Raw genomic sequence first — 25,169 nt, forward strand, 5'->3', positions numbered from 1 at the left:
GTTCGTCAGATATGCAAGAATACTTGCAAAGCCCCTTCTAGTAGGCTTCAAACTGTACGCTTTGTAATAAATTCTTACCTTCACAACTAGGACGGCAGGAAAATAGCAGAAATGAACACCTAAGCTAATGTGAGCCCACATTATATTTTTTTTAGTCATTGTTGAAAATATTCTGTTTTAAATACATTATTGTGGACACTCACTTTGATCACAACAAACCAGTACTGATGTACTCTGAATACTTACTCATTATTATTGTTAAAGTTTATATTTTCTCAGTAAGAAGATGATAAAAAATAAAACCCCTTTGTCCCAAAGTCTACATTCTTGGTGTGCTTTCGTTTGTGTTTCTTAAATGTGAGACTAAACACACCTTTTTCTAATGAAACATGCTAAGACATGAGGTGGTGTTTTTGAGGTGATTCATGTAGCTGCACATTCCAATGACCAGAATTTGGAAGTCACAATAGTTGAACTTTTATTTTTTACTTGTATAAATAACCTGGAAAATATGTAGAATATGATAAAAGTGATTAAGCCTGTGGATAAGCCTTAAGTCAGAAAACCTGTTTGGAAATCTGCGTAACGGTCCAGAGTGCTTGTTTGTGTTTGGCCTCCTGTCAATCATTTTGTAGACACTCCCCAAGGTCTGTGTACCTTTTGGTACAGACTTAATTTTCTTGTAATCTCAACATAACAAAAAGCTGTGTTTTCACACGATGTCATTTTATCGTGACAAAATCTCACGCCTTGTGAATGGGTCTGTTGCTGTATGCATGTTGGCGTCTTCGCCATCGCCATCATAAATTTAATAATTGCCCGCTGTAGAGATGGACTTTATCTCCACATTAAGAGAGAGGGGTGTGGACCTGACAGCCTCCTTCTCAAGTGTCAGACACTAATGTGGAAGTTGTCCATCACTGACAGACATACAGCCGTTTCAGCTTGTGTGAGTCCCTGATTAAAGTAAAATCTGACCCAACGAACCAAAGTACCAACCTGTATAGCAATGCATGATGGGAACTGTGTCACATTAAAAACCGGGTTTGTTTTGCTAATGGCTCGCAACATGGATCGCAGTTTAACTTGGACCAAAGATGAGGTGAAACGCCTCATTGACATTTGGTCTGACACACATATTTCTGAACAACTTTCTAAACACTGAGGTTTACAAGGTGTTTAATGAGCATCTCAAGGAGATGGGCTTTAATCGCTCCATTGGAACAGTGTCGCATTATGGCTAAAAACTCCATCAACACTACGTTAAAGTTGGCCTGGTTCGACAGGCATCATCGTCTGACAAAATCAGCATACACACAAGTGAAAGACGACGGTTATGCTGTGATTTTGGTTATATTTACATGTAAAATGATCACTCAGAGACAACGTTAGAAGCGACACAATTTTTTTTTCTGTCACACAGTGCACAGACTCCGTCTCTTCTACGGAAAGTAGCTAAGGTTTGTCCAAAAAGTCGCTAGGTACTTTTTTTGACCAAAGAAAAAAGTCACTAAATTGGGAGCAATGGAGATTCCAGATTAAAATCCAGATTAAAAAAAAAATTAAACATCTGTGTTCAATTTTTTTTTTTTCAGTTTTCACAAATTCAGATTTAAATAATTCAGTTTTCAGATATTCAGAAATCTGTATTCAGGTTGCTAATTTCTGAGCTCAAATTCAACCAATCAAATTCAGGCTGCAATATTCAACACGAAAAAACCTCAAGTTTAACATCTGGGTTACTCAGGGTTATAGCAACAGAACAGAAGGCAGTAGTCACATTTACAAGAACGCTGAATAAAGTAATCGGGCTGATATGTGCGTTTACATGACAGAATCGGATTTGATCTTCTGACATGCGCACAGTGCACGATTACACGTTTCCCGCCGTTCCAACATGCAGATACTAGCAGCCACTCTCGTTTTAAAAAGCAGACTTAACATTTGCCTATTTCAGCTGCTAATTAGAAGACGACGAGCGTGTGATGTTTTGTGCGGTACTGCGTGTATTTATCAAGCATTTAAAATGCCCCTTCCCGAGCCCAGAACAACGCGTCTGTGGATGAGGGTCCACGTCATTACGTGATTTGTACGTCATTGCACATGCGCAGAACTATCTGGTTTCATTTTCAATCCGATGAAGTGTTTACATGTCCTCTCCATCGGATTAGAAAAGGTTTAAACCACCCCTTACCATCCGAATGAAATTTTAATAGGTTTTGGCCAATTCATTCCGATTGACGTGTTTTACACATATCTGTACATCATTGTACTGTTTATTCTTGGCGTTATTGTGTCCTTATACATTATAACAACAAATATTTATTGCAATCATGGACTAAATCTGGTCACATTGTGTGTTTAGTCTGAAAGGACGGTTTTCTTTCCTGATGTGTTCCTGAGCTCGATATCACTTCACTACAAAACAGATGAAAGTGGCAGTGACTTACTGTCCCACTCAGCATTTACCCCTTTATCACATAATGACATTCTCCTTTTCATTTCAGTGTGGCAAACCTACTCAATAAAACCACAGCGGGACTGAAATATTGATGAAAGCAGAAGGAAAATGTCATTTTACTGCATAGCTAGCTGGCTTTTCAAACAGAAAATAAAATAAAAGGTGTATTTCCGGGTGGTTAATCCTGGTTCTTGCACTAGTCAGTGTAATCTCCTCACCATGACTTTTCACAGCAGCCACAAAACGGTCGCGTGCAGCAACATGAAACGTCAGAGCCGAAACGTGTCACTGACCAATCAGGTGGCGCTTCGTCATGAATATTAATGAGGCTCCCTCTGCCAGTCAGGATAAGAAAATTTATTGATGAAAAACGTCATTTCCGCTTTGTACCAGCAGATGGCAGAATTTAGCGCAGATAGAGAATTCATTTATTCATTCATTCATTTCTTTCTTTTTTTAAGAACAGAATAACCCTGACATTTTTATTTCTAAATAAAAGATGAATTTGATTGTATTTGTGTTTGATGGAGTCTGAAGGAGAAACAGTTTTGTTCGGTTGTATCTACACAGACATCAGCAGCTGAACTTAATCCATTTTATTGATCAGATTCAATTCTGCAGTAAAACTCAGTGTGAACTGTAAATGATCTTTATTAATATTTGATTTGTAATGACAAAGTTCCACAATCATAATGTGTAAAAAAACAGACTGTAGGATTAAAATTAAAAACAAACCCCAGGTATTAAAATAAACTGTACAGCACTTTAAAAGGAAATATGTATTTCTAAAATTCACCAAAAAAGTAAAATATTTCTTTTTATTCTCACCATTTAATAGATGATTAAATGTGTGAGGTGAAAATTCATTCAGTGTTAAATACAGGAGAGACGATCAGTGGCGCTGAATTTTTACCTCCTTCATTTAAACAAGGACTGAAGAAAGGATAGAGTTTCTCAGTGAAAGACTGAGCAGTGAAAGAGTAGATATGAGAGCTGGACTTCACATCATAAAAGGAGACCAGACCCTCCTCATAATCCACAAACACCCCCACCTTCTCCACCTTCTCTCGCAGTGTGAGGCGAACATCAGCACGAGCCCAGTACTGATTCTCATTCCTCAGTTCCACAGTCCAGAATCCACTCTGAGGTTTCCATGGAATCCACTCCTTCCTGTTAATGTTCTCTCTCACGACTCCTAATACCCATGCAGTTTTCCCTCTGACCTGCACCTCATAATAAAATCTCCCTGAGGAGAAACTCTCCTTTCCCACAACACAGGAATAAGAAGTAAACCTCTGTGGTGTATCAGGGAGATCCTGTTCTGTGTCTCCACACGTCACTTGTTTTTCATCAGCAGACAGGATGAGATTGGGATGAGCTGTATCAGGATCCAGAGTCACATCCACTGAGAGAAACACACAGTGTGTGATATGAGTACGCAGGTAAAAAAGATTAAATCATCATCCAGTGGATCATATTCATTAGGATTTATAAGGGGATTTGTAGAAGATTAAATAATGAAACATTTTTAAATGATCTCTTGTAAAAAGAGAAAACTTGTACAGTTTATGGTAGGAGTCTGTCAAAGATGAGAAATATAAAATGTTTTCCTTCTGAAACTTTACTTTAGTGATTTATTTGTGTTTGTAATTTTTGTTCTTCAGGAAAAACAGAGAAAGAGTCACAGAACATGAGATGATTATAAATCTCTTAGACTTTTTTGTCCAGCACAACAACAACATTCACCTCTGAGAGACAAAGAGTTTTATACTCATCACTTTTCCACATACATGGTGGAACAAATCATTCTTTCAGAATAATACATTACTTCCACACAATGTTTTACTAACATTTATAATCGTCCATCTTTCAAGTGAAGCTGAATTCAATCAGATCATAAAGCTGCACAGTGAAGAGTAAAGAACAGTGATTTATTCAAAAGTTTACTCATAAGACACATTTCTTTATTAATCTGATTCAAATCCATGATTGCCTTCTCACTGTTCTGTTGCTATAGTGATGTAGGCGCGCGCTCCCGAGAGGGGGAAGCATTTAATGACAGGAGATGCAAAACGGTAACAACGCATTCCAGGCTCGATTGCCTTTGCCTAGCCCTGAGTAACCCGGATGTTAAACTTGAGGTTTTTCTGTGTTGAATTTTGCAGCCTGAATTTGATTGGTTGAATTTGAGCTCTGAAATTAGCAACCTGAATACAGATTTCTGAATATCTGAAAACTGAATTATTCAGTCAGAATAAATATATTTGAATATAGATACTTGATTTTTTTTTTTGAAAACCTGAATTTTTAAAATATGAATCTCTGAACACTGAAAAAAGAGATAACTTGAATTTCAAGGATATTAATTCAAAATAAATACAGATGTGATTTCCAACCGTATATATTTCAATATTATGAATGTAATGGTCTTTAATTTTCACTATTTACAATTCTATTTATCTACTATTCTATCTACTATTTACTACACACACACACACACACACATATATACATATATATATATATATATATATATATATATATATATATATATATATATATATATATATATATATATTCAAATCTTTATGTCACTTTCTTACTCCCATACACAGACACACATAACTTCTCAGCAGATATTTTCAAACTCACACCAAAATAAAAGTAGCTAGTGTAACGTTTACTTCCGATCAGCGCTTAGCAACAACACCTAATAATTTATAATAATTTTTAAATTACCAAATAAACAATCATCCACTGTCTGTAAAGAAATATAACCGGATTTTTATCAGTCTCCTCTCGAGTTTGTGTAAAAAAAAACGGAGTTATTTATTTGTTTCTTGTTCCTCTGTTTTTAATGTAAATGACTGATATGAAGTTTGAGGAGTTTCATCTCGACAGAGTAAACTGTAGAGTTTTATGAAGTTGTTATATTATCTGCCCGCTAGATGGCAGTGAAAGATCACACACTCTACACTTACACACTCCTATCAGAAAACCCCTGATGACACTGAGAAACACTGCTACTCGTTTATCAGCACTGATGTCGTTAGCCTCGACAAAATGCTCAGACCATTCGACCATTGCTCCCTCGCTTCGTCCAATGCCTCGACATGCCCGATGATAGAAGCCATTGTGTAATCTTGATTGACAGCTTGATAACAGCAGCGGGAACTTTGCACTCGTCACCAATTTGTGTTATGTTTGCGTTAGTATGCTAATCATTCTTAGCTGGATATTGTGTCCTTTTTATCACACTGATTTATGTCTATTCTCCGTTTCAGGAACACAAACACGACACCAGGATGGCTGCCACAACACAGTGTTTTCTTTCTTTTATTCTTGGCAACTCAAAAACGTCTCAGATTGGAGCGCCCTCTAGTGGTGAACAGGTAAGGGTGAATTACCCCAAAGACATCACAGTAAGCAGGTAAAAACAAAAATAATGACAGCATAAGAAGGATTAAAACCCCACACACACCTCTAGCTGAGAGTGATTATGAACTGAAGTGGAAATGTCAGAGGCAGATTTCCCACTCCATGCTGTCAGTGCTGCTCTTTCTACCTCTTAGTGATGTAACTGAATACGAGTACATTCAGACAGGACAGATAATGTGTTATAAACTGATATAAATAAGCTTACTGATTCTTTTAGAAAGATTTCAGGAGGTTTTTACTTGCAAGCAATGCGCCTCGAGCCAAGTTCATTAACATGATACTGATTTTGGGTTGTGGAACAATAAATCTTTCTATATTGATCGATCTGGATAATTATTACAATATAGAATTTCATAACACTGTCACACTTTTTACAGAATATCCTTCTAAATAATGCTGACTGAATAAAGCAAGTGTTCATTACTGTTTACAATATTTAAATATTTATTACCAGAACATAATATACATCTACACAGTCTACAAAATATTATACAGATCTACATGGAAGAACTCTTATTTCTCCACTGTACTTAGTGGCATCATATCTTTAGCCCTGAAACAGGTTACAGGTTTCCACCTTCCATGTGGTAAATTAAGGGACAACCCCAGCCCCTAATTTCAAACTTCAAACTTGGTGCTGCCTTTAAACCATTTTCCTGCTTCTGGGGATTTATTATTATTAATATTTATTATTATTTCAACAACATTTATAATCATAGAAGAATGATGATTTGACATTGTATGGATGGTTGAATAGAAAAAGGATCAGCTGACACTGTTTTATCTTTAAGTAAAAAAAAAAAACTTTAATAGATCATACTTATGAATTACAATATATAGGACAAACTGATATGTTTTTTTCTTTAGACTTTTTAAACTGTAAATGGACATATTTATAGAATGTAAACTATCATATTTATTAATTATAAAATAAATCTAATAATTTTGACCTCTAAAATCTCTGAGAATGAATGGAATACTATCAGCATGATTAGGTTAAGGGCTAGTTATATAGGCTAATATAGTTAGCATGATGGTATCTGACTTTTTAGAAAACGTGGCTACTAATTAACACAATACAATAGTTAGCCTGATGTTAGCTAGCTGGATAGTGCTGCTGTTAGCCTAAGGGCCTAATTATGATACAGCTATTTTTTTTAGTAAATCATACTGGACCATATCCTGTCTCACATATAGACCTACTTCCACACTCTCTTGTGTTCCACAGGTGAACTTAAATTGAAACACCATTTTTAAAGAACCGCATGACTAAGTCTCCAAAACCAGGGCAACAGTGACATTGACGTGACATTGATCTCACACATCATGTACCCATCAGTCTCTGCCCCATAACACTGATTTTGAGCTTCTCCGCTACTTCTCTGCATGGGATATGGCCCTGAACTGTATTCTGGGCTTAACTGCTCTTCGTAATGCTTCAGATATCTGAACCGGAAGTGTGGTGGTCTTTCTCTGGAACAATGTCATCAAGAGTAGATGACCCACCTTCATCTTCACTTTAGCTCTCAGGCCTCTCTCTACTCAAAGTGATTCCCTCAAGTGCAGTTCAGTGTGCAGCCTGATTGGCTGTTGTACCAGCTTTGCACCAACCCTACATGCATCCGTTAGCTCTTTCAACAAGACGGGGAAAAAAGAAATGAAAGTCTAGCAAATTTGAATCCCTCAGCTTATCATCGTTATCGAGGAAAACTTTATCGCGATACTAATCAATATTGTTTTATTGCTCAGCACTAGTTTTTCATCAGTTTGCTCCACGACCTGAACACTGCCTTACTGATCTCCAAAATCAAACCATATTTCTACCATGTTCCTGTACAAACTGGCCTGAAATTCAAAGAAGTACATTCTTATAGACCAGAGGTATTCAAACTTTTTTGAGAACTCGCACGTGCCCCCCTCAACAGAACCCACATACCCCCACCTCATAATATAATGTCTTATAATACAGCAGAACAATGGAAGGTGATAACTGCAGTGAACATTAAGTAAAAAAAAAACTTAAATATATCATTTATGAACTAAAATATATAGGACAGACTGATATTGTTATTTATTTAGACTTTTAAAACTGTAAATAGACGTCTTTATAGAATGTACATCATATTAATTATAAAATAAATCTACCTAATAATTGTGATCTTCAGTCTAATATCTCTGAGAATGGATGGAATATTATCGGGCGACTGTAAATGCGCAGGAGCACAAATATTCAGAAGAGGAGATGGTGTGACCGCAGTGCAGAAGAGCAAGCAAACAGAGTTTAAAATCTCTCTCCAGTTATAATCACCATCAACATTATTTGTGAAGTGTTACATTTTACAATTCATTGTAGGCATATTTATAATGTATATTAAAAAATTATTTAACATACAAGATTCTGCACTATTTCTAGGTCCCTATTTAAATGTAAGCGAATGTGTGACATTGACCATGTTAACTGCTTTGTACAAACGGTCAGATTTTCCTCATGCCTAATCTCTTTATGTCAGATGACACTCCAATGGATCTGATCTAAAATGGATCATAAGGTTTTGCAAAAATTTGTGGAATCCATGCCAGCTCGAGTGCACACTGTCATTAAAGCAAAAGGGAGACATACCAAATACTAAGAAAATCTAAAATTCATTTAAATATTTCAAAGATTCTACTTTTCATTCAAGTTGTTGCCAGAAATATACTGTAATTTGTACTGAAAATTGCAATTGCTGTATTACATTAGAAAAGAATGCAAAATAGAAGGATTTTCACTACTGGGCTGAGACTTATGGACCCACTGTGTGTATATCTATCTATCTATCTATCTATCTATCTATCTATCTATCTATCTATCTGTCTATACACACACACACAATGAATATAAAAAGCCTACAATCCCCTGTTAAAATTGCAGGTTTTTGTGATGATTTCTGTGCACAACCCGCTTCAGGTCACCCCACAGATTTTTAGTTGGATTCAGGTCTGGCTAGGCCATTCAAAAACACTGATCTTCTTTTGGTTAAGCCATTCCTGTGTTGAGTTGGATATATGCTTTGGGTCATTGTTGTGCTGAAAGGTGAAACCCCTTTTCATGTTCAGCTTAATAGCAGACACCTGCATGTTTTGCACTAAAATCAACTGGTATTTGTTGATTCATGATTCCCTCCATGATTTCTTCAACCCCAGTTCTGGCTGAAAAAAAGTAGCCCTAAAGCATGATGCTGCCTCCACCATGCTGCACCGTGGGTATGGTGCTCTTTTGATGATGTGCTTTTTTTTTTTTTTTTTTTTTGCACCAAACATACCTTTTGGCATTATGGAATTATTACTTTTATTACCAATTACCTTTTGGAATTTGTCTCATCTCATTCTAAACACAGCCACATCCCCAATTACAGTATAAAAGGGTGTGCACACTTATGCAACCAGGTTATTGTAATTTTTACATTTTTCCATAAAATGTTTCTGATTGTTTTTCATGTGTATTTGTTGTAATTTCATATTGAGGGTGGAAAAAGTTCTGACATGATTTATCTTGGTTTCATTTTTTTTTTTTTACATACGTATATGTACTGTATATATAAATTTCAGCATTTTCTCAGCTTGAAAGTGCTGTTTTTGACTCTCAAAAAAAAAACAAAAAAAAAAACAACCTTCATTTACTGTGACAGATTTACTGTGACAGCACCGTATCAAGGCATATTTCAAGCAGAGACTCAAAACACCTGCACACCTATCAATCATTCTGGATTCACATGTTGATTGGCTCATCTCAACAAGACTACTATTTTGGCGTATTTATGCATTTGTGCTGTTAAAAGGCGACGCTCCTATGCAAAATGTGTAAAGGTTGGCATTTATTTTTTGGCATTTTTTTTGGCCCATCCATTTGGAGGCTTGTAGGCTCTTGTAGCTAGGTGTTACGCTGTGGTCTTGTTAACATTATTCACAAAACCCAGTTATTGTTCGCTGGAACTGTCGCTTGAAGAAGCCACAGTGATTGACAATGCTCAGTAACCTATACTTTTTCAACCTATACAGTAATACACCTATACTTTTCTTTGGAGTGTGCAGCTGTGTAGCAAGCTAGTTCAATAAAGAGATTACTTTCTGTGAAACAGAGACCACACTGTTCCTTTCCCCCGAGACTCATACACTGTAATCAGAGGATATAATAACATGAAATTTCAGTTTCAGAGTGGAGATCGGACTCATCCCAGAGCTGAAGAACAGAACTGCATTTGGTTGAGGAATGCATGGTGCAATGCTAAAAGCCATTTTACCTAAACATTTAATAAAAACACCTGCATGCATGGTGCAATGTTAAAAGCCATTCAATAAAAAACTAAACAAAATGATGGCTGTGTGCTGTACATCTGAATATCTGAAAACTGAATTATTCAATCTGAATTTGTGAACACTGAAAAAAAAAATTTGAATATAGAAACTTGATTTTTTTAAATCTGAATTTTAAAAGATGACTCTCTGAACACTGAAAAAAGATTTTCAAGGATGTTACAGTTTTTCCCAGTCACCGAAACCTGAAACTCATGCACCAAATCCCTAAACCAAGTCTGCTAAATTGCAAGCACAATTCCTGCTTTACACTCAGTTTCCAATTCTATATCACACTTTTTGCAAAACACTACACACATTTATCTACATTAGACACAACATTCAAAACTAAAATCTCTTTAGTCCCTTTGGAAAGCAACGCCAATCACAATGCCAAACTCTATACAGTACACCAACTGGCAACACCCACTCCTCACAGGTGTAAACAAGAGTTGCTGAATTGTAAACTTAGAAATCAGAGCTTTAGCACTATAAAAGGCCACAGATGAGCTCTCCTGTTTTGGAGGAAAATGGAAGTCAATGGTGAAGCAAGAGTTAGAGATGAAGAAGTGAGAGTAAGAGGAGGATGAGGAAGGACAGTTGTCTCAGATGAGATCAGGGCCACATTGGTAACCATTTGCTGAACCATGGATTGAGTATGAGGGAGGCTGGGCAGAGAGTTCAGCCCAACCTGAGCCGCTACATGGTTGCATCTATCATCCATACATTCAGAAATGAGAACTGGTAAGTTACAGACAATAAGGTAAGTTCCACTGGTAGTTACTGGTTACTGGTAAGTTAATCTACACTATGCTGAAACATAAATGTGTGTCATCAGCATAACAGTGGAAGCTAATACCATGTTCATGAATAATTTTACAGAGAGGTAGCATATATATACATATATAAAAGCAGTGGGCCTAAAACAGAACCTTGCAGAACACCAAACTTTACCTTAGTATGCCTAGAGAAGTCACCATTTACATCTACAAGCTGATAACGAACAAATAAGACCTGAACCAGGAGAGGGCCGTTCCCTGAACTCCAACAGAAATAAAAATAAAAATGCTAATAAAAAAGGGCAAGTCCCATGAAAAAAAAAAAATCTTAGAAAATGTAAAGTTTTAAATTCGCTGTGTGTGAGCTCTTGGCAGCAAAGCTGTTTCCCCATTTACTCACTATGGCTATAAAAGAGAAGAGAGAAAAGCATGAAAATGTTTATATACTAGCTAATAGACTAAACTGATTACCTCTTATCCAGTGTTATAAGTCTACTTACTACCTGTGTTTTTACAATCTATCATTTCCTCTGAATTTTAAGGATGGTAACTAATGTTTTTGGGGTTTTTTCCCTGTGTTGGATACTTTTATTTTGACATGGGTTAGAAATTACTGCCTTTGCATTTCTTTGTCTGAATTAGTTCCTGAGGTTAGACATTCTCTGACTCTCTCTCTCTCTCTCTCTCTCTCTCTCTCACACACACACACAGAATATAGTAAATACAGTAGACACTGTAAGTTAACTGTACTGAAGATAAAAAGGTCAAATTGTTTTTACCTGCAAACAACTTCTTCTTTATCAACTCTGTGAAACATGAAGCAATATTTTATATTAATTTAACCAAGTACAATTAGATTCAACAAAAATAACAATAAAATAAATAGACCAATAGTACAAACCATTAAAAAAAAAATCAATATTTAAAACACCAGAAACAGGTTTATCGCCATCAGTAGACACCCCCCCCCCCCCCCCCCCAAAAAATAAAAAATACAGAAATGTAAAGAAATAAGAGAAATATAAATCTAATAATCTTTTCCTCTTACTAAATATACACAGTTCCCTCCATAATGTTTGAGGCAAAGGTGTGTGTGTGTGTGTTTTTTATTTGCCTCTGTACTCCACAGTTTTAAATTTGTACTCATACAATTCACATGTGGTTAAAGTGCACATCCTCAGATTTTAATAAAGTGTATTTTTATACATTTTAGTTTGACCATATAGAAATTACAGCACTTTTTCTACATACACCCTCATTTCAAGGCACCATAATATTTGGGTCGCAGGACTTCACAGGTGTTAGTGATTATTCAGGTGTGTTTAATTGCTTCATTAGTGCAGGTATAAGAGATCTCAGCATCTAATTCCAGGCTTTTGGTCACCTTTAGAGTCTTCTTTTGCTGTTTGTCAGAATGAGGACCAGAATTGTGCCAGTGAAAGTCAAGGACACATTATAAGGCTGAGAGACAAGAATAAAACTTTAGGCTTAAAAAAATTCAGCTGTTTGGAACATTATTAAGAAGAAAGAGAGAACGGGTGAGCTTAGTAACCATAAAGGGTCTGGTAGGCGAAGGAAAACCTCCACAGCTGATGACAGAAGAATTCTCACCATAATGAAGGCAGGTGTGGATTTGTCAGTGAATACTGCCTGCAGAAGACTTCATGAACAGAAATACAGAGGCTACACTGCAAACCACTAGTTCTCCACAAAAACAGGATGGCCAGGATAGTTTACTAAAAAGTACTTAAAGAAGCCTACAGAGTTCTGGAAAAAAGGTGTTGTGGACAGATAAGACCAAGATTAACTTGTATTAGAGCAATGGCAAGAGCAGCCTGTGGAGGTAAAAAGGGAGTGCCCATGATCTCAGGGATCTCAGAGGATCTCAGGTAGGTCAGTGGTTAAGATGTTGAGCTACTCAACAGAAGGTCACGAGTTCAAATTCCAGTACTGCCAAGCTGCCAATGCTGGGCCCTTTATGCTCAAATGCTCTGTTGTATAAATGTAAGTTGCTCTGGATAAAGGTGTCTGATAAGTGCTGTAAATGTAAATCCAAAGCATACCACCTCATCTGTAAAACATGGGCCTGTATGGCTGCCTCAGGTACTGGCTCACTCATCTTCACTGATAATGTAACTGCTGATGGCAGAAGCACAATGAATTCTGAGTGCTGTAATTTCTACATGGTAAAACTCAAGGGTATAAAAACACCCATGATCAAAATCTGAGTATGTGCACATTAACCACATGTAAATAGTTTGAGAACAAATTTAAAATTATGCAGTACAGAGGAAGTAATTGCAGGTAGGAACTAAAGCTGTGAGGGAGGAATGAAAAAATATAGTTCCACGTGCACCATATTAGTCCGAGGAATCGTTTGAGCCAGTTGTTTGAATTTACCACATCATATCTAATGGAATAAAGGAGAAAATCTCAGCTGACATGTCGCTTGTCTCACTGTCACTGAAATTGCAACTACTTGTCACATTTGTACATAGAATATGAATGGCCTTCCTTCCCTTTAGTGCTCGCTAGTGTGAACGTATCTTTACAGTTGACCGAGGCAGATCTAGCAAGACAGAAATTTCACAAACTGACCTGGGGCAAAGGCGGCATCCTGTGACAGCAACACGTTTAAAGTCACTCAGCTCTTTAGTATGACCCAGTGTTTCTACTGCCAGTGTTTGTCTATTGAGATTGAACAGCTATGTGCTTGATTTTATGCACGTGTTAGTAATGAGTGTGGCCGAAACACCTGAACTCAGTAATTAGGAAGGGTGTCCACATACTTTTGGCCATGTACTGTACATTATCAGTAATTTCTAAATGTGTATTTACTGTGTGTTCCTTTCAGACCACACACACACACACACACACACACACAGACAAAGACATGTTGCATGTCTTTTCATGTCTAGACCTTGTACAGTGCTTCATTATCTTACATTTTAACAGGGTGATTAATTTATGTTAAGTTTCCTCCCATTAATTAATCAGTATGATTTTGAAGCAAAAACGTTCATTCTCACCTGCGTATCTCTTCTCCTTCTGAAGCCCTGAGACTAAAACAGATAAAATTGTTTTGAGTATTTTGTGTAAATTCTCTGTAAATAAAAGTATAAGCAGATTAAGCAGTGTAATATAGTGATAAGGTAAATGTACAACACAAATCAGATTGCAGTTATGAAATGTAATTGTCCTCTGATGTTATAGATTTGTTAAATGATTAAGCACACTTCACAAAGTGGAACATGATGTTACAGGTCAGTTATGAGTCGTAAGGAAAACAAGTAATTTGATGTATTGTGACTGATGTGTTTTCTACTCTTCTTACAGAACCCTCTATGGAGTGAAATCAGTTCTGCTGACTTTGATTTCACTCCATAAGCCTCCTTCCTGTTTACTTCCTCTTGTCCAAATCTGGATACATGACCTGAGCTGCCCATAATTTGGTAGCGTTCATTTAAATAAACATGAGAAGGAGCTGTAATTTCTGCCCTTAAATAATTTTCAACAAAAGCAATATAATGTATTGTGACTGATGTGTGTAGGAATACAAATTTAAGAGTGACCTACATGTGTATAGCATGAGCTGAATGATTATGTTGAGCAGAGTTTCTAGTAGGAGGTTCCTGCCAGTTCCTGTTCTCTTTATTTTGAGTCGAACAAGCATGTTAACTGAGGCTATCCCATTTCTGTGATGGCTCTTGGTGCCCCTGCGCCATTGTTTGAATTGGTGGCCATTGGTCATGATCAGCAATACCTGAGGTGTGGACTTTTATTTATCTCTATGATAATGAAGTGTCTGAGTGGTAAAGTTATGCTGATTGGAGCAGTGTGTGTTGCCATGGTAACACACAGACTGACTGACAGATTGTAGTAAGTGCAGCAACGTTTTCACTATTGCTAGAATTGTAATTTTATCTAGCAAACACAGACAAGCGGAGTGATACAAACAGTGAAATGTCCCAGTGCTGTTAAACAACATATCAGCTCTCCTGGAACACCGCTTGTCCAATCAAATTAGTGGACTGAAACTAATGTATGTACTTATGTAACTGCTAATGTAGCACTATTCATTCACCCCTGCTTAGTTCCTGCACAGTTACCTGTTAAATATGAAACAGTATTGCACAGTGATATCTTGAAATACTGAGCAACACTTCAAGTAGATTTCTAGTTTTATGTAATTTTATGTACAAATTATGTCATAAAATGTTAGCTAAGAAAGAACATACAACAGGCCGTGCTGTTATGCGAAATTAATAAGAGTGTGTTATTCCACTTATAGCACAGCAATGTGCTAACAATTGAAATATTTGATTTATTAATGAAGGAAAGGTCGCAACATTATAGTCATTCTTTCATCAGTCTCTCTCTCTCTCTCTCTCACACACACACACACAAAGCACAGTCTATCATTTTATGGAGAAAATGGAGGAAATCCATTTTGGACTGTTCTATTGTTTTGTGTTTAGCCTTCAGATATTTGAATTTTGTTTTCTGGATTTCTCTGTCTGGAGCTCTTTAATAAATCTGCAGTACTACAGCTACAATCCACTCAGCCACAGCACCACTGGGCAGCAACAGTGTGATTGCTGTGCTGAGAAACATCAGAGCTGCACACTGTGGCACTGGCGCGGCTATGTGGAGGATTAGCAGCAGTACAGCATGCAGTGCTGACAGACAGAACAACATGCTCTCTACTCACAGTTCTTCCAGCTCCTGATTGCTGCTGAATGGAGGCTCTAGTACACTAGTGCACTAGTATATTAGCTCATGGAAAAAACAGTGAGCTTAGAAGAAGCCTGTTTTTTTAATTTCCTGTAGCCTCTGCTGATTGGAGATAAAGTGGTTTGATTTGATTATGAGTTTGTGTATATATTTTTATGATTATTACACCTAACATAATATAAGCACAAACTATTTATGACAAAGTCTATTTGTCATAAACATTTTTTTTGTTTTACACAAATCACCATCTATTCATCAGATTGGCCTAAAATGCTTACATTTGCTGAGCCATAAATATTAATATGCTGATATGCATAATTTTCCAGACTTAAGCCAAAAGCTGGAACTAAAGACAATGTTAATGTTATTTCGACAGTTTGGAAAGATGTGTTAAAGTTAAACAACGTTGATGTCATGACTAATTAATTAATTAATTATCCTCCGTGTGAATTCACTGTAATAACATTCTGATGTGTAGGTGAGACTCGGTACTTTCCCAAATCTTTCATTAATGAAATATTATTACACTTTTCTGAAAAAGTCTTGTGGTAATGGAAGTGAATAAATGAAAAGACAGAGGTAAGAGTTTGAGACAGGACTGAATTAAATCATCCTCTTCACAGAGAACACGGCAAACTGGACTCCTGTGTACTACTGACTAAAGCCAGGTTCTTTACCGTGGTCCTGGAGAACCCTCTGTCCTACACATATTAATGTTTTCTGTGCTCTAACACACCTGATCCAGATAATCAGCTCATTTAGAGCCCTTACTGAGTTAAAGTGAGTGTGTTAGAGCAGGAAAAACACTAAAATGTGCAGGACAGAAGATTCTCCAGGACCAGAGTTGGGAATCTGTGGAGTAAAGCAATGGTATAAAGTGCAGTATAATTTAAGCTAGAGATGTTATGAAGGGAAATTATTTAAATATTACCTTTCTTGTAACAGATAACCGCAGTTACTATCAATCCGACAGCAATAACATGCTGAAACTGAAATGCCGACAACCCACTTCCAAACACCAAAGACTTTACCTAAAATGAAGTCAAGTTTACAGAGTTACAGATAATTTTTTAAGAAACTGTGCAAGAATTATTGATAACTGCAAAACACACTCTTATAGACAGAACTGTAGCAAAATCACTAATAGATATAATAAAAAATAATGCATAAGCTCTAATGCAAAAATAGTGTATGTTCATCATGCTCATGTTTCATCTTTAATCACCTCATCTGTAATGATTACAGCAGAATGTTAAAGTCTATATCTAAGAGTTTTTCATCATTGACACTTACTATTAATGATGACCTCTGCCTCCATCATGTGATGTTTTTGTTGAAGTCTGCAGTAAAACCTGTTGGAGTCGCTATAATCATAAACAGTGACGTGGCGTTTCACACTGAAGCCCTCTGTGTCTCTGTGTATCTGTGTAGCTTCAGCAGGCAGAGTGGCTCCTTCTCTGTCCATCCACAGAACCTCAGGTTCAGGATTCCAGCCTCTGGACTCACACACTAGATTAATCCCTCCTGAGTTATCATAACTCTCCATCGTGATCACTGGGTGGCTTCCCAGAACTATAGTCATTAAACAAAAAATACTGTTTTAAATATAGTGAAATCATACAAAGATTTTAACCTCAAAATTAAAAAAAAGTCATGTAACCTTCCCAATTGAGGTTATTATTTCCTTTTCATTGTCAGTTTAAATGAGCATCTACTACCATTTTAATACACATCAGTATGTTAGTAACAGTAACCATAATTAATTTTACATCATAAATCTACTTACAGTTGGCGTCATAAGTTTATACAGCCTTGCAGAATCTGCAAAATGTTAATAATAATAATAATAAAAAGAGGGATCATACAAATTGTTTTTATTTAGTACTGCCCTAAATAAGCTTTTTCACAAAGCAGATGTTTACATATAGTCCACAAGACACAATAATAACTGAATTTACACAAATAAACCAGTTCAAAAGTTTACATAAGCTTGATTCTTAATTCTGTGTGTGTTACCTGGATGATTAACGACTGTTTTTATGTTTTGTGATAGTTGTTCATGAGGCCCTTGTTTGTCCTGAGCAGTTAAACTGCCCACTCTTCTTCAGAAAAATCCTCCAGGTCCTGCACGTTATTTGGTTTTCCAGCATCTTCTGCGTATTTGACCTCTTTCCAACAGTGGCTATAAGATGTTGGGATCCATCTTTTCGCATTAAGGACAACTGAGAGACTCATACACAGCTATTACAAAAGGTGCAAACATTTATTTATTCTCAAGAATGCAACACGATACGATAAGAGCCAGGGGGATGTAAACTTTTGTAGGATCTGAAGTGAACAGGCAAGGAAAGCAAAGAAGCCATAAAGCTAGGAATCCTGCTCCCAGACTTTGCAGACCCAATTTAATTACCACTTGTTTACTGATTGCTGGATTTCAACTGCCCTGTGAACAATCAGCAACTGATAGGACATCCCTGACCAGAGGACGAACCCTCTTAGCCAAGAGGCACCTCTGTCAAACTTATTGATCTAGGCCGCTGGCCAAGACCAGATGGCTCACCCAACACGATGCTAAAACTGATAACTACAGAAAGGGGGGGGGGGACTCACCCAAGGACCCTCATGGAATGAGACCTTTGTTCTCCCCAGGAACACAAAGTTCACCACCCTTCACACATTCAACAGAACCCAGCTTTAACAGACTGCATAAGGCTACTTCACATCTCCTATAAGGACAATGACTTTTAAGATGATGCACCATAGTTTGGAAACTTGTTGCCTCTTTTAATGTCATTCCGTATGTGTGTCATACTTATAGCCACCAGGTCATTATAATGCTTTTTAATCGTTTAACAGGGACCATAGTGTTCGTGTGTGTATCAATAACAGCAGGTATGTCATGTTTGGTATGTGTGTGATCACTATTGAATTTCCTAAGGGTTGGTATAATGTAAAGTTGAGTAAGATGTATTACATGCATGTTACCAAATTCCTTAACAAAGTTCTAACTTAACCTTATGCAAAGTTTGCAAAGCACATAACTCAGAGACCAGAATGTTAATTAGTGTCAGAGGAGGAGAATACAGTTTACACCCTGCCCCAAGATCCTGCTGATCGGAGCAAACACTTTGGGGTCAGCCCAACTGGAAAGGGTTAAAACCCCCTGACACAAAGGAAACTCTGAGTCTCATCCAATCCATCCTTGAGAGAGTCCAACACATCTTTGGAGCCTCATCCACAACATCTTCCAAGAGTCTCATCCTATCCATCCTTGAGAGAGTCCAACACATCTTTGGAGCCTCATCCACAACATCTTCCAAGAGTCTCATCCTATCCATCCTTGAGAGAGTCCAACACATCTTTGGAGCCTCATCCACAACATCTTCCAAGAGTCTCATCCAAAACACCTGTGCAAGAGTCCATCAACATCTTCAGAGAGTCCACTTCAACTAACAGCTCAAGAGAGTCTCCATCCACATCTGAAGGAAGTCTCATCAACCAAGAGCTTTAGAAGTTCATCACGAGGAGATCACGCTTGCTCTGAGACTCCGCATCCAGACTGGTTCTTGAAAAGCCTCCAACTCTCGCCTTCACACCGCTGTGAACCATTCTTCAAAGTTTTGCAACCCGCCTACGAGACTCCGCCGGGTTCGCGCCTCACTCTGTTTATCTTCCTCATTGGTCTTTCGAGACGCTACATAAGGCCAACCAGACCGCCGACAAATCAACATTGCCGGAAACTCCTTCCAAACAACAACGCAACGAGGGAATCCCTGGCAACACAAACGCAAGTATAGTACCTCCAGATTCTCGCTGAACTGGTGCATTTAATACAAGTTTAAAGCCCTTCTAAACGAAGCGAATGTTAAAATAACTGATAAGTTGATGGTTCGGTCAGATCATGGTCTGAGAAACTGCTAGTAACTTGGAATTTCATTCACTCTCTTTTCAAAGCCATTTTCACCCCTGTTTATGTATATGTGTGTGTGTGTGTGTTAGATTAGTTTCTGTGTTTTAGAATAGTAATAAAGTCTCGTCTGATTTTATAAAGGCCAGTGTCTTGTGTCTCTGTGCTTCAAATTTATTGCCTTAAACTGCCGATCTTGTTACTGTGCTCTTAATATAGTGTTTCACTATATTTAGGATATTATTGCCGGTGGCCACGGAGGTAATATCCCATACACAATTAATAAATACACTCATTTCAACTTATCGCTGGACGAATAGTTGATCAGCTATTAAAATATTAAGAAAAAAAATTACAAATTTCCCCTTTTGAGCTGATCTGCTATTCTCCTACATATTTTGGTGGAGAATACAACAGCTTAACCTAAACAGCTAATTTCCTTACATATTGGTGGAGAATACATCAGCTTAATCTAAATGAGCAAAATTTCCCTGCACTTTTGAACAGGATGATCGGTGTAAATTGTAATTATTTTGTCTTCTGGGAAACATGTAAATATATTATTTAGCTTCTGAAGAGCAGTACTAAAGGAAAAAAAACATCTTTAAACAAAATAATAACAATTTACACCGATCATCCTGTTCAAAATTTTACACCCCCCCCCGGCTCTCAATGTAGTGTGTTGCCTTCTTGATCATCAGTGAATGTTCAACTCATGAACTCATGAACAACTATCACAAAACAAAAACAGTCATTGATCATCCAGGTAACAACACACAATATTAAGAATCAAGCGTATGTAAACTTTTGAACTGGTTCATTTGTGCAAATTCAGTTATTATTGTATCTTGTGGACTATATATAAACATCTGTTATGGGAAATAGCTTATTTATTTAGGGAAGTACTAAATAAAAAACAAAATGCAGTTTTTATGATCCCTCTGATTTTTTTTTTAATTATTAACATTTTGCAGATTCTGCAAGGCATATGTAAACTTATGGCTCCAACTGTATATTGTAATGTGTAACAGTAACTAACTTTTGTTAGGTAACTGCATCTTCAGGCAAACAAACAAATGACTTCCCTAATCCTTCCTGCTGGCTTGTAGGTTGTTAAGATCCTGGTTTGGGCACATCAGGAGACAATAAATAAATCAATCAAAGAAACACTCTTAGCATCTACACCCTCTCACATCATCCACATAACTATCTATTTCCCCATCACTCATCAGGAAAAATAAACAGTGTTCAAACTGGCCATGATGTTGTGGTGCACATTTAGCTCCTCTGTCATATGTTAGTAAAGTTAATACATAACCGTCCCCACAGAAACTGATACCGTGCTGCAGCAGCAATTCTGAAACATGCAGGTGTCGTAAAGATAATACTGTCTCAAATTGGGTAAAGTAAACATGAATTATTATTTTAAAACTACTGAATAATTATTCATACAAATAACTCAAAGTTTTTATACAAAATGAATTTATAGTTCAGAAATACTATTAGCTTATAAATTATTACAGACTATTTTATTCTGCAAATATGTCTACATTATTTTCAGTGATAAGAAGGCTAGGTGACAAACCACTTGGAAAATGCAGACAAAGTGGGACAAATGCTTCACATGCATGAAACCACAGCTGCTGAATCTTTGTATAATTGCAGCTGTGTGAAGAATAAGAAAAAATGGGCATGTTTTCTGTGTCCAAAATGAAACGGGAAAATGCTGAACTCATATGAAAACATGGCAGTGAAGCACAAACTAACGAAATCATACACTGCATGAATATCTACTGTTCACTGCAGTGGATGTTATTTAAAAAAATAAATAATTGAAGCATAAATTGAATCTCACGTTAATCATATTTTTTTCTTTTTACTTATTGATTAGCCAAGCCACGCTGTACATGCACACCGCCACCTAGTGAGTGTATGTCTGAGTGTCTCCTGTACTGGAGATCATTTAATCCACAGGTTCCCAACCCTGGTCCTGAAGTACTCTGTCCTGCATGTTTTAGTGTTTCTCCTTCTCCCAACACACCTGATTCAACTAATCAGCTAATTAACAGCCCTTCCTGAGTTAAATCAGGTGTGTTAGAGCAGGAAAACACTAACTCTGTGTAGGGCAGGGGGTTCTCCAAGAGCAGGGATAGAAACCTGTGATTTAGTCAGTCAGTGAGTGAACTCCCATTCTAAAACCCTCTCAAATAAATAAATAAATAAATAAATAAACACAGTGAAAAATACAGATTTTGAGACAGATTTTGGATGTGCATTATTTATGTACAAACCATTGATGTTAAGAGAAAAGAAAGTTTATTGTAGCATAACATTCACTGTGTAAAGCTTCAGTGCAGAAATGGATCTTACCCTTAACAGTGATGTGAACAGTGATGTCATCATACCAGGATTTGTCTTCAATGAGACACTTATATTCTCCTTCATCAGAGACTCGGAGAGCTGAGAGTTTGAGTGAAGCGTTGCCTTTCTGTAGCTCCTCTTTAAACAGTGATGTTCTTCCTCTGTAGGACTGAGCCTGCTTTTCATTTTTCTCTTTCTGATCTTTATAGAGATGCACTAATGAAGCTACTTCCTCTAGTCTCATCCACTCCACTGTCATGTCCACAGCGCTCGTGCTGGGTTTGATAAAACATGGCAGAACCAGATCTTCACCAGCTACAGCATCAAGAGGACCTTCTGGACCAAAAATCTTTAATCGCTCTGTTTTTTTTTCCCCAAAAAGAAACAAATACTGTATATCAATATCAAGACAGAGCTTATTTTATTTTACTTTGAATTATATGCCTTATTTTTAGATGTGTTTTTTTTTATTTAGTTTGTTGCCTTAACTAATAACACCAATGGTAAACACAATAAGAAAAAGGCTTTCAGAACAAATTTATATATTTAAAGTTAAAAAAAAAAAAAAACATGGAAGGTCCCATATATTACTAATTTATTTAATTTATGTCCATCAAATCATGTTTCCTAAACCATTTGGCCAAATGGATTTTTATGTATAGATGTACAATAAAGCTTTTTTTTAAACAAATATATATATATATATATATATATATATATATATATATATATATATATATATATATATATATTGACCTCTCATGATATTCTTGCATAGTGTAGCTCTACTGATGCTGTTTGCTCTGTCTGAGGTTTAACCTCACCAAACAGTTTAACCCTCACCAAAATACTAAATTCAAATTTAATTGCAATTTTAAAGACATTTTACAGGCCTAGTAATGCAAGTAGCAATAAGTTATAGTCGTATTTAGTCAATATATTTTTATTTCTTATTTTACTTGTACAAATATCCTGGAAAAATCTGTAAAACATGAAAAAAATGATGGTTTAAGTCATGACCTCAGTGTATTATGTGGAAAACTCATATGGTAAACTGTGTCTGGAGTGCTTTTTTGTTTACATGAGCCTCTTGTCTGTCATTTCATAAACACTCCCCAATGCCCCATTTACTCCTCCCCATCTCAGTCTGTTCAAAAAGAAAAATGTGTCTGAAATCCCTAAGTGCCCAGAACAGCCAGATAATTCAACTGTGACCAAAAACTTAAGGATAAAAAAATACAGTAAAACCAGATTAAACACTGGCAGCGCTTTACCAAGATGGAGTAGTTTACTACTGGAGAATGGGATAAAGCTTTATTTTCTCCTGAACATGACGTCACGTCTTACTGAATGTTCTTAATATTTGTTAATTATTTGTATTTCAAGTGTCAAAGCAAAGCATATGAATGTTTGTGCAAATGTTTTTTTTCCATCTTAAATACATTTTTAAACAATTTTGAAAAAAATTCTGTATGGCACATTTTTGGCTAGTTAGATAACTGCATAAATGAGCAGGTGTACAGGTGTTCCTAATAAAGTGGAGGGTGAGTGGATATACTGTATATGGTTAGTACACTAGTGATTAACATCACCAGAAGAGTCCGCCTCCTAATTACAGCTCTATCATCTGTATTAGATCAGGCAATAACTCTTTAGTATTTTTTCAGTTATCGATTTTGTATTAGTTAATAAGTAAATTCGGTGCGGAAGTGTGTATTTTAAGTTGCATTGTACATACTGAGACTGATTTTAAGTTAGCTCTCTGCAGTTAGACTAGCTAGCTGTGCTAGTAACAATTACCAGTAATGGTGCATTCACTCTTCTTTAACACGTAACGTTAGCCTGACTGTGTTGTGGATATGGACATACTGTAGTTTAATCAGTGTACTTCCGGACCATTACTTCTCTTCTTGAAAAAAAAATAAAATAAAAATGAAGAAGTGATGGCCAGTTTCACAGAAGACGCTTGGAGAGGGTTTCTCTCTGCCAGTCTACAGCCACCTTCATTTTTTACTCCTCTTCCCTCCACCGCACTAAATTTCCGGTATTCAGGTATCATGTATTCAGGTCTAGGTTTAAAACATTCAGGGCTTCCACACACCAGGTTTCACTTACAGCAAGTCACAGAGCACTGTTTTCAATTAACAGGCTTTACACTCCACCAAACACACAGAACCTCTCTCATAGCCTTCACTATAACACACACACACACACACACACACACACACACAATAGGTGTTTTCATACCTGATTGAGATTCCATAAAGCCGTAGAGGATCAGGAGAGTCACAAATAAAAACATCCCTGAAAGACAGTTTAATATTATTGCTTCACAAGATAAATAACATTATACTAATTACACCTGGTGCACAATTTATCTCATATCGTTTCTATTAAAAACTTAGAGCACCTACTCATTTTTAATGTTTATATTTTCTCAGTAAGAATAGGCGGAAAATAAAGACACTTCATCTCACAGCTCACATTTTCAGTTGTTTGTATCTCACTTTCGTTTTCGTTCGTTTGTGAGCCACGCCCTTTTTTCTAACGGGGCATGCTGGGAAGTGAGGTCTTCCAGGCGACTAACTTAGCTGCAAATATTCAACCTAAAACACTCACCCGGTTATTAAAAGGAAAATCCACCCTGAAGGATTTACATATTACTCTTTATAATTATCTTCAGTGGCGTTCAAGATTAATTTTGTAATCACATTGCATGTTGACTCTTTTAATTTAAACTTCTTTAATGTACATGTTGGTGATTTTAACTTTGGTTTACCCACAATGCCATTCGATGTCAGTGAGATTTTTGCTTCATGTCTTCCTAAAGAGAGTGATGCAGCAGAGCTTTAGTCCTTCAGTCTGTCCAGCTTTCTCATCTCCTCATCTGTACATAAATCTCAAACAGAGCTCCTCTTAATCCCCATTTACACCAGACTGCTGTAACACTGTGTTCAGTGCACACTCATGTTAATCGAAGTGCTCTTTACGCCAGACACTGAGTACAGAGCAGATATTTAAAATTAAATTAGGATATTTTTGGCATGGTAGTGATTTCTATGTAGAAAAACTACAAATTAAAATATTCATGCTATGTTTTGCAGATTATATTAGTGTATGGTATTATTGGCTTGTGCAACAACAGTGAAAAAGAAAA

General features: G+C 36.7%; 1 protein-coding gene and 1 long non-coding RNA gene across 2 annotated transcripts; one reads left to right on the forward strand and one right to left on the reverse strand.

Moving 5' to 3' along the window:
- Nucleotides 1-2,929: 2,929 nt before the first annotated feature.
- LOC128317080 (butyrophilin subfamily 1 member A1-like) lies at nucleotides 2,930-24,721 on the reverse strand. The gene is given in 9 exon segments (XM_053233151.1): nucleotides 2,930-3,866; nucleotides 11,790-11,816; nucleotides 14,040-14,072; nucleotides 16,676-16,722; nucleotides 16,724-16,775; nucleotides 17,038-17,316; nucleotides 22,022-22,372; nucleotides 24,260-24,316; nucleotides 24,427-24,721. Coding segments are annotated over 9 exon segments (1,392 nt in total). The 5' UTR covers nucleotides 24,431-24,721; the 3' UTR covers nucleotides 2,930-3,324.
- Nucleotides 5,452-10,510, forward strand: LOC117596981 (uncharacterized). The gene is made up of 3 exons (XR_004577934.2): nucleotides 5,452-5,669; nucleotides 5,746-5,853; nucleotides 7,128-10,510. It is a non-coding gene; the product is annotated as an uncharacterized LOC117596981 (long non-coding RNA).
- Nucleotides 24,722-25,169: the final 448 nt, after the last annotated feature.

The sequence above is a fragment of the Pangasianodon hypophthalmus genome, chromosome 4 (genome assembly GCF_027358585.1).
Source record: "Pangasianodon hypophthalmus isolate fPanHyp1 chromosome 4, fPanHyp1.pri, whole genome shotgun sequence".
NCBI classification, from domain to species: Eukaryota; Metazoa; Chordata; class Actinopteri; order Siluriformes; family Pangasiidae; genus Pangasianodon; species Pangasianodon hypophthalmus.